General features: G+C 32.8%; 1 protein-coding gene across 1 annotated transcript; it reads left to right on the top strand.

The window, feature by feature from the left end:
* Positions 1-5,503: 5,503 nt before the first annotated feature.
* Positions 5,504-8,619, top strand: LOC134707809 (serine-enriched protein-like). Its single transcript, XM_063567858.1, has 4 exons — positions 5,504-5,826; positions 6,498-6,706; positions 7,214-7,371; positions 8,493-8,619. Exons 1-4 carry the CDS (start codon positions 5,519-5,521, stop codon positions 8,526-8,528), a joined length of 711 nt encoding a protein of 236 aa, XP_063423928.1. The 5' UTR covers positions 5,504-5,518; the 3' UTR covers positions 8,529-8,619.
* The last annotated feature ends 1,823 nt before the right edge of the window (positions 8,620-10,442 follow it).

Below are 10,442 nucleotides of genomic sequence, written 5' to 3'. Positions count from 1 at the left end.
ACCTGCTTTAAAAACGTATAATTATGGTCATTACACGTAGATCTGAGAGTACTAGAAGTTACTGAAAGCTAGTTGTTTGATTTATTGATTGCTAAATGTCTAGTGGCAAATAGTTCATGCATGTTGAGGCCAAAAACAATTAGTGGTTATCCAGAATGAAGGTCTTGAAAGGAGTAGGTCTGGTAAGGACTCATTTTGGCCTCAAATTTCAGTTTCGTCTGACGAAAGATTTTGACCACTTTTTAAACACTTAGGTGTCTATTTCACTTGATTCAATTAGTTTTTCTGAAAGATTTTAACTGATTTAGTCATTAAAAAAGGTCCAATTCAAGCTCAAATATGAAAAATCTCTCAAATATGCCAAAAAACGACATATTTCAGATGTTTTTTGTCAAAAATGAAAGTGGGCGCACATAAAATACAACTTACATTTCAATATTAAGGATGAACACGAATGCAGCTACCTACTCCTTTGGATATGCCATGCATTGGAAAATGGAAGTTCATTGAATCGGAAAAAAAATTGGCATTTCAGTAGATGACTTTCAATTTCCTCAAAAAGTTGTTGCAAGTTTCTTAACATGCAGAAAGGGTGGCATTCTATCTACACTAGGCATTGGATTGAACTTGAGTCAACAACAACAAGAATGTGTCCACAGTACACGGATGCCCAACTTGCACTATCATTTTTAACCGGATTTTTGTGACAAAAATGTTGGTTATTGATTTGGAGATGGTCGGGGGCAGCAATCAAATGTTGTCCGTGCATTAACTCATGAACCGTTCAAACAAAGCTTTTAAAATTTTAATATGTTGTTACTGTCAACTAAATGAAGGTCAAGTTCGATAATGGCGATTTTGACTTTTACCCTTCAGGAGTTATGGTTCTTGAAAGATTGTAAAATGGCGTTTCCAGTCCGTGCATTTACGCATGAACTGTTCTTCCAAAGCTTCACAAATTTTAATATGTTACTGATGACAAAATGGAGGTCAAGTTCAATAATGACGATTTTGACTTTTACTGTTCAGGAGTTATGGTTCTTGAAATATTGAAAAATGGTGTTTCCAGTCGTGTCCGTGCATTTTCTCATGAACCATTCAACCAAAGCTTTTTAAATTTTAATATGTTGTTACTGATGACAAAATAGAGGTCAAGTTCAATAATGACGATTTTGACTTTTACCGTTCAGGAGTTATAGTTCTTGAAAGATAGTAAAATAGCTTTTCCATTCACGTTGTTGCATTTACTCATGAACCATTCATCCAAAGCTTTTCAAATTTTAATATGTTGATACTGATGACAAAATGGAGGTCAAATTTGATATTGACGATTTTCACTTTCACCAATCATCAGTAATGGTTCTTGTGATATTGCCAGGACACAAATAAATGTTAATAAATCCGGTTTGCTGTCGTTGTGACAGCCTCTTGTCTATGTTTACTGGACCGTGAAATTGGAATAAATTCTCTAATTTGGCATTAAAATGATCTTATCAAAGGGAACATGTATACTAAGTTTCAAGTTGATTGGACTTCAACTTCATCAAAAACTACCTTGACCAAAAACTTTAACCTGAAGTGTAACAGACGGACGGACGGACGAACGGACGCACAAATCAAAAAACATAATGCCCCTCTACTATCGTAGGTGGGGCATAATTAAAAACAAATCTTTTATCTAAGTTGAGGTTCAATTAAAGTTCTAGTTTATTGTTTCTATATAAGGTATAACATAATGACATACAGTTCTGATACCCCACTCATTCACTTAGGGTGACCAACTAACGTACACACGACATTTGATTACTGAAGAGTTTTGATGACTTCACATGCAGCTACAGATAACATTGTTTATTATTTTTACCCCCCCCCCCCCCCCCCCCCCCGATTTTGCCATAGTGGAGAGGGCATTAAGTTTTACCCTTGTCCATACATCCCAAATTGGTTTCCAGTCTCCAACTTTTGAGCTTGCCTCAACAAAATGTTATGAAACTTATACACAAGGCTTATTACCACAAAACACAGGTCAATTTTGAATTTTTGTAGCATCACTTTAACCTTTCTAGAGGTCTGCCCCTTTATGAATAAAAAAAACTTTTTCATCCTGATTTTTAAATTAATGTATATGTTTGGCCCTTTAATGTAATTGTTTATTGACTTTCCTGTACAAAAAAAATAGAGGACTTTGTCATAATGGGTGCAGGTGGTTTTGTAACTAGTCGATTCGTAACTTACTAGGTCGTTTCGTACCTGAGACGTTTTGTAACCTTATATCAATATATAATAATAATATGAGTCGTGGGTTACTTACAAAATAATATAAAGACCTATTGATGAACATACATATCTATATTTATTTGTTAAGTACAGTTTTGCACACATGCGAATAGAACAGAAGAATTTAAAGTGTCCATCATTATTTAGATGTTCCCCGTCTTTATCAAAGTATTTAGTCTTCTGCCACGTGCTTTGATGTCTCCAATACTTGACGCTACTTAACTTTATGTTGCTGAGTTCTTTATTAATCTTCTTTTTAGTCTATAATATCAGAAGGAACACCTACATTTTTAAGCGCTTGACATCTTTTGCGAGTTGTACTTTTCTCCTGTCTACCCCCTGGCCATGAAGCTTTGTTTCGACAGAACTTGATAAGTCGGATTGCGTTCTTAACATCCAGTTTTCCAATCTACGGATGAAACTGTGACCGATCACAAATACTTTGGGCTTATTTACTGTTAGTGACATATTTGGCGTTTACAGATGTCATAATATGTGTTTCGTCAATTTTTAACATGACAAAGGCAAAATAGAAAGGTGATTTTAGAATTCACATATATCTTGTTAAGAGATAACATTAATGCAAAAATTTGTAAAGAAATCCTTGATTAATGATAATAATAGTTTTCCCTTATTAATACTATTACATCAGAAATATGTAGCTTTATATGAAAAAAAAGACAGCTGAAAAGTTCGATAAAAATGTCTAAAAAGTCTCCAGTTATGAGGCCCAAACTTCAGCTGAAAATATTCACATTTTCAGTTGTGATTTTGTAACTCTGTGTAAATATCTTGTATCAGCAACTACTAAACCGTTGACTAAAATTAATTCGCTCTTTTAACAAAATATGTCTAAAATAATGTTTACTTTCAAAATTTGCTGCATCCTTGCTTAAGTTTGGCGTCCCAATTGTTAGTTGTGTGGGATGAAGCCACGCCTAATTAGTATATGTGGATGTTAAATCTATAGTCTTATGTAGAGATATTGCCATGCCCTCTGCATAAGAAAAAAACTAAAGACTCTTAATGAGTCCGTAGGTAGTCTGTAGCCAGACCAATTGTATTCCACATGCATGCCATCTTGTTCTATTGGCTGTTAAAATGGTTCGTATATTGTCTTTCTTATGGACGTATAATATTAGCCACTGGACGATAACACATGAGTTGTTAGTACCCTAATCAAGTAAGATAATTTAGTTACGGAATATATTAACAAGAGATGCCAAATAAAAAATATGAAACTTATTTCAACATAAATGTTTATGTGTTCTATGTTCAGTCGGAGTATTATTACAAGGAGTAGGAAACTTAAACAGTTGAAATAAGTATTGGTGTATATGGAGACATACGTATATATGTCTTTGTTGTATATATTGCAACAAAGGACACATTATTGAAGTAAAATTATTATCAGTATAAATGGGGCAAAAAATGGTATTTATGGAGATGAATTAATAGAGATGGTGTTTTTAGGTTTGTGAGACAAAACCCTAATGATACAGTTAAGGACATCTATAATAGATGGATATTTGCTGCGATGTATATTTCAATGATACGGCATACAAACACCATTCTTCTAATAATAAAACATAAAGACCAAACATGTATTAGTTCATTGCTTTTGATTTGGTAAAAACTATGATTATTAGAAAAATAGTATGTATTAAACTTTTAAAGCTTTAGAGTAAAAATATGTTGCACTTTGAAAGTAAAAATGGAGAAAAAAGAAAACTATGCTAGTTTTAAAAAGTTTGAACAGAAAAAAAAATTGATAGTATTAAAAGATTTGTTTTAAAAATATATACGCTTTATATATTTTTAAAACTGTATAAAACTGTATATAACAGCACAAAGTACAGTTTTTGTTTTGTTTATTTCGAATGGAAATGACCATTGATAGTGTGATACACTTTAATTTGTTCTTAATTGTTTAGATTAATTTTTATGACATAAAGTGTCATTGGATATAATTTTAACGTTGTTTGGACATGTTTTATTAGAACTTTCGATTATCAAATATTATTTCATAATCTGCCATCTTAATTTAATTTGGTCATCTCATTCTGTTTTTACACTATTATGAAACAATCTGATAATTAATGTGTAATCCATTCGATGGTCACTAATTGCCCCGATTTAAAATTATATGTTTTCATTGTGATTAAATCATAATACGTGCGAAATTCACACTGACAAATTCCTAAACAAACAACAACACATTTGAGTCTTTGTCAAAGACGTTTTATTCTATGAATCAAAAAGATAGGAAGCCATCAAAGAAGACTTTCATTTTTTGCTGAACGTTCATTGTTTTGATAGCAGTTTAGTGTCATCATATTATATATATCCCCCGAAATATAATATTTTTATTCGGATATTAAAAGTGCTACACACAGTGTTTTTTATAATTAGTGCTAAATATTAAGATTTGAGAATGGAAAGAAGCGAATCCAACACTCAACTGATTCCAACTGAAGAAGAGCAGGGCTACACAAATGGTAAGGATTATTCATTGGCACAACGTGCATTTACACATGTAGGCATTAAACTTTATATGTATGCCTTAGCTTTTTATTTCGAAAGACAAATTATAACAAGCACAATTTGTTTATGATTTTTTTAATGGGGAAATCGTATGAAATAGACTGGAAATATCGATCTAACACTTTTTACCAGACATACTGACTTACAACCAATTGGTGATTTGTAAGACCAGAAAGCTATATAGAAGATTGGTTAAATTCTTACGTACGTTAAAATGTTTGTTGTAATCGTTTTGAAGTTTTATTCAATTAAATATAATAGCTTTTTGTCATACCTGGGACCATTTTACTAGTTAGTGTATTACAGTCCCAGGTCATACTCAAATAAAAAAAGGATGCAGTCAATATTTTAATGCTAACTTTTAGGTTTAAATTGAGTGTTCCTTCCTCATTCATTATTTGAATAAACTTATTATGATAACCTATTGGTGACCTTCTGCTGTTGTCTGTTCTATGGTTGGGTTGTTTTCTCTTGACACATTCCCCATTTTCACTCTCAATTTTATTATGATTCTAAAGCGTAAGATCGAACAATTTTAAAAGAGACTGTTTTGCTAAAGATAACATGTTCTCTCATACTACGTGTTTTCTTTACGCCTATGTGAGGTTATTACTACTGTTTCCTCGTTAAAAAAAGCCTTAAATACCAATATTTCATTAAACTCGTCATATCGACTTTTTGAATCAGAAGTTGGAATATGTATACTATTTTGAATTTTGTTTCAGATTATTCTTCTGGTTATGAGTCTGGGTCTGGTTCCTCTGATGGTGAATATAAAGACATTTCTTCTGCCAAATCAACAACTTTCGCTACACTTGACAAAATCTGGAATGAACAGCATCAACAATCAACCAAAGAGAAGATGAATTTCCAAAATACCATGGATTTATCAAGTCATCTCCGATATATTATCTCAATGCCAGAACTATGTGATGTTACATTTCTTATTGGAAGCCAAAAAGTTCCTGTTTACGGCGTAAAGGCTATCATGGGAACACGAAGCAGGTAATTATGTGTGCTTATGTCAAAAATCATTAAGCAAGAGTAAAGTCAAATAGACTTTCTCAATCAGATCCACTGTATTTGTTTAACGTTTTTCTTATTAATAATAGATTATAAATCCTATCACCAGACTTTTTTTTAATTTGAATGATGACTAGAGAATTACATACTCAGAGCACGATGAACACGTTTTCTGTACAACCATGGTAGCATCTGAAAACGCTAAATTCTGTACAAGCATGATAGCATCTGAAAACGCTAAATTCTGTACAAGTATGGTAGCATCTGAAAACGCTAAATTCTGTACAACAACGCAACCCCTGGATATTATTCGGTGAAACTGAGTCGTGTCTGTGTGTGTGTATGTGGTTTTTTTTTTTTTTTTTTTAACCGTTTTAAATAATTCCGATTCAGTTCCAATTTTGAGGAATCATATTCATAGTTAACAACGTTCTTTTTCAGAGCATGCCTAAAATATTTGCCACTGGACATTACCCTAAGTTTTAAAAAAAAGTTATAACTTTAAAATACATTTAGATAGTTTGTATATTGCAATGAAATAAATTTTTGAACAAGAATTATTTTGCATTATATTCACACTTCTATTTGTTCAAATATTCATTAACCAAAAGTTTATAGCACTCAAATATAACTTTTATTGTACATTATTTCAGAGTACTGTACAATATAATTTTGAAGAAGCAAAGGGAATTAGAATTTTCCGCCAAAAATCCCAAAGTGCAGACGAAGAAGAAATTTAAAACACCTAAGACTAACCACCATCTGACCATACCTGTCAGTAAATATCTACTAGAGGACTTCCAGAAAATTGTCGAATACTTGCATTGTGGTACTGTTGATATATCTGCATCAAATGTGGCAGGTAAGCATTTACAGCCGTTATGGATTCCCCTCCCAATAAAATGCACCCAATGATCAGCCGTAATAAGATAATAGTTGTATAATTAAAAAAAAAGGATAAAAACAAGAATAATGTATCCATATGATAATACACGGATACCCAACTGGCACTATAATATTCTATTTTCAGTGGACAGTGAAATTGGGTTAAAAACTCTTAATTTGACATTTTAATTAGACAGATCATAACATAGGAACATGTATACTAAGTTTCAAGTTGATTGGACTTCAACTTCATCCAAAACTACCTTGACCAAAAACTTTAACCTGAAGCGGGACAGACAGACGGACAAAAGACGCACAATCAAAAAGCAGCATGCCCCTAAGAAGAAATGGTATGCTTTCCAATGAAACTAGTGATGTTCCCCAGTGTACCCTTAATTTTCATGTTATTTAGCTAGGCAAGTATATAATGCTATAATTACACGAATCACAATCTCATGATTTTTTTTCCGTCCTTAATTTTCAGGTTTATTGTGTGGAGCTTCTCAGTTTGAGCTTGGTGATTTAAGAACAGCGTGTTTAGATTACATTGAACATTGTTCAAGAATTGGCTCGATCAGTCTGTTAATTCCATCTGCCAAACGCTACAGTCATCACTCGTCTGGGAAAACATTGATCTCAGTGGTAAGAACATTTACTTTATTCATTTGCACAACTTTGCATTTTAGTATATTAGTCTTCCTACTGTGCGAGACACTCATTGGTATTACAAAGAAGTGTTCCAGCTAGAATTTTAAAAGGACAGGAAGCCAATCATAATTTTTGGCACTTAAGCGCGATGATTGATATTTCAAAAAGGGCATGTCAAACATTGTCTTATGTAAACTGCAGGGGTTTCAGCCACAAATTCAATGGAGGAGTTTTGAGGGGTCTTAGTCACGTTTATGCTATATGGAAATCAACCTTATTTTGGGTAACAATATTTAAAACACCAAGGACGTATTTTCCTAGCTCAGTGTTCCCTAGAAAATGCTTGATGCATGGTTGGTCTAAGCTTAAGTTGCAATGCAGAGCTCAGCGACTTTTGTAGAATTATTTTTATTTCATTTAAAGTGAAATGAATTGTGCATGTCAGTTAAAATACTACACATAAATCTGCAATACAGTCAGGAACAATACCTGACATTTTCTCCAGGGGCCAACCTTGATCCCGTGAAAGTTGTTAAACGCACCCATATAGTAATAATATGATATTGTTAATGTATGGACATTTATATTACACACTTCATGAATTTCTAGTCATATGACTTTAATAGGTCGTTTTATAAATGTGAATACTTTCCTTCTAAGTGACTTATGCAATACGGTTTGACTTGAAATTTGCTCTTAAATTTCAATGGTAATGTAAATTGTTTTGAACTATGCATTTTTAATATAATAGTATTATGATGACAGCTAGGTAAAAGAAAATGCATTCCGTTCATCCTTGCCAGCGTATATAAAGCCAATCATAGAAGTTGAGCGACTAAGATACCAAATGGACATTCAAACTCACTAATCGAGAATAAACTGCCAACGCCATGGCTTAAAAAGAAAAAGACAAACAATATTACACAAAACACAACAAAGAAAACTTAAGACTAACCAAAATAGGTTTGACATAGACTAATGCTATTTTAAAGTCTAATACCATGCTTAAATGGTTGAAACAAAAATGACTATGTACTCAAAATGTTGCAGGAGGCGAAACAGGTTGTACTCATATTAGTAATTTATTATTCATTATTATTTTTATATTTTTACAGATAATTGCTGCATCAAAAAGAACAACCGTTGTTTAAAGCAGCCATCACAGTTCAGCTACATGACAGTGCTTACTTGTACATATGATTAATTTATTAAGTGAATAAATACATTTTAAAACATTAACAACCATTTTTACATGTTTAACCCCGCCACATTATTTATGTTTGTGCCTGTCCCAAGTCAGGAGCCTGTAAATTCAGTGGTTGTCGTTTGTTTATGTTTTACATATTTGTTTTTCGTTCAATTTTCTACATATATAAAGTCGATAGTTTTCTCGTTTGCATTGTTTTACATTGTCTTATCGGTTTTTTTTTTTTTTTATAGCTGACTATGCGGTATGGGCTTTGCTCATCGTTGAAGGCCGTACGATGACCTATAGTTGTTAATGTATGTGTCATTTTGGTCTTTTGTGGATAGTTGTCTCATTGGCAATAATACCACATCTTCTTATTTATATTATTCTTATTGTGACTCATCTTTGTTTTTCTTGTCTAACTGAAAGTCTTTCCGGATGTATTAATAATATGCAAAAGCCGTTTAAGTAACAAAATAAGCTCAGGGTTTAAAAAAATAAAATAGGAATAGAAACCGATAGTTCTTTAAGATGTGACGCTTATAAAACAGCATTGTTGATAATAAAGTATGCGATAGTCTTCATGTTGAGCTTTTATCCTGAAGGATAAGTTGATAGCTGCACGGTGATATAGGTTTTTTTGTGTGTATCCTATTATACGACATATTGTCTTGTGTAGATATGAAAGGGGATGTGCACGTAAAACTTGTTTAAGGATACTACATGTTGTGCCTCCATCAGCTTAGGCTATTTGGACCAGGACAGTCGTGAGTTGTCGGTTGATGTGGTCTTCTCTGTATGGTGTCTGATATTTTTATTGAGTACTGTTCCCTCTTTTTATGTACATAATATTTCATTACATAATTAGATATAGGAAGATGTGGTATGAGTAAATTTGGTATGATTGCCAATGAGAAAACTCTCCATCCAAATATTTTTTTATTGAGTACGGTTGGCTCTTTTATGTACATTATATTTCATTACATAATAAGATATAGGAAGATGTGGTATAAGTTCCAATGAGATAACTCTCCATTAAAATAACAATTTATTAAAGTAAGCCATTATAGGTCAAGGTACGGCCTTCAACACGGGGCCTTCGCTTATACGAACAGCAAGATATAAATGGCCCAAAAATTAGTAATGTAAAACCATTCAAACTGGAAAACAATTAAACTGTCTAATCTATTTAAAAACGAGAAACACGTATGAACTACATAAACAAAGGACAACTACTGTACATCAGATAAGTAAATACATTTTAACTTAAATTCAACACAACAATATCAGAACTGCATTTTTGCACTTTCCATATATATATAAATTGACAGCCACAGTCAAAGCAGATATCCTGCAAAGTCAAACGGATCCAGAGGCGGATTAGGTGCTTGTCCCCCTTTTCTTGGGAAAATTTGGTTGATTATAAATAAAATCTCTTGTCGATTATACAGGGAATCTTTTGTTTATTAAATAGGTAATCACTGAAGCATGACTGAAGTGACACCCTCTTATGCCTTCAGAGCCCCTCTTTTTATGTAAATGTACTGCCCTCCACTACGATGCCACTCTCTGGGGATTCGAATTATTTTCAGAAGGAGAAACAGGTACAATTTAAAATCTCTTAAACGAAATGTAAAAAAAAAATCTTTACAAAGAAAGCAACTAAAGGATTGACATGTTTTCTCATTCTCTCTCACACTCTCTCTCTCTCTTCAACATTGCTTTTGTCCGATGTGTTCGGGCATTAATTGCACGCACCTTTTTTTCTTTCGGGTTACCGAGAGTTGTGAGGGTCAGTTATATATTGTTTCAACTTAAATAAGACAATACGTACCTATTTTGTTCAGATGCAGCAACATTTTAAGCATGTTCTCGG

Source organism: Mytilus trossulus, chromosome 1 (assembly GCF_036588685.1).
Source record: "Mytilus trossulus isolate FHL-02 chromosome 1, PNRI_Mtr1.1.1.hap1, whole genome shotgun sequence".
NCBI classification, from domain to species: Eukaryota; Metazoa; Mollusca; class Bivalvia; order Mytilida; family Mytilidae; genus Mytilus; species Mytilus trossulus.
This window is presented reverse-complemented; position numbering and strand designations above follow the sequence as displayed.

Coding starts and splice junctions, on each gene's coding strand:
- LOC134707809 (XM_063567858.1), top strand. CDS start 5,519: ATGTATACTATTTTGAATTTTGTTTCAGATTATTCTTCTGGTTATGAG. Junction 5,827..6,497: donor ATCATGGGAACACGAAGCAG/GTAATTATGTGT, acceptor ACATTATTTCAG/AGTACTGTACAATATAATTT. Junction 6,707..7,213: donor ATCTGCATCAAATGTGGCAG/GTAAGCATTTAC, acceptor CTTAATTTTCAG/GTTTATTGTGTGGAGCTTCT.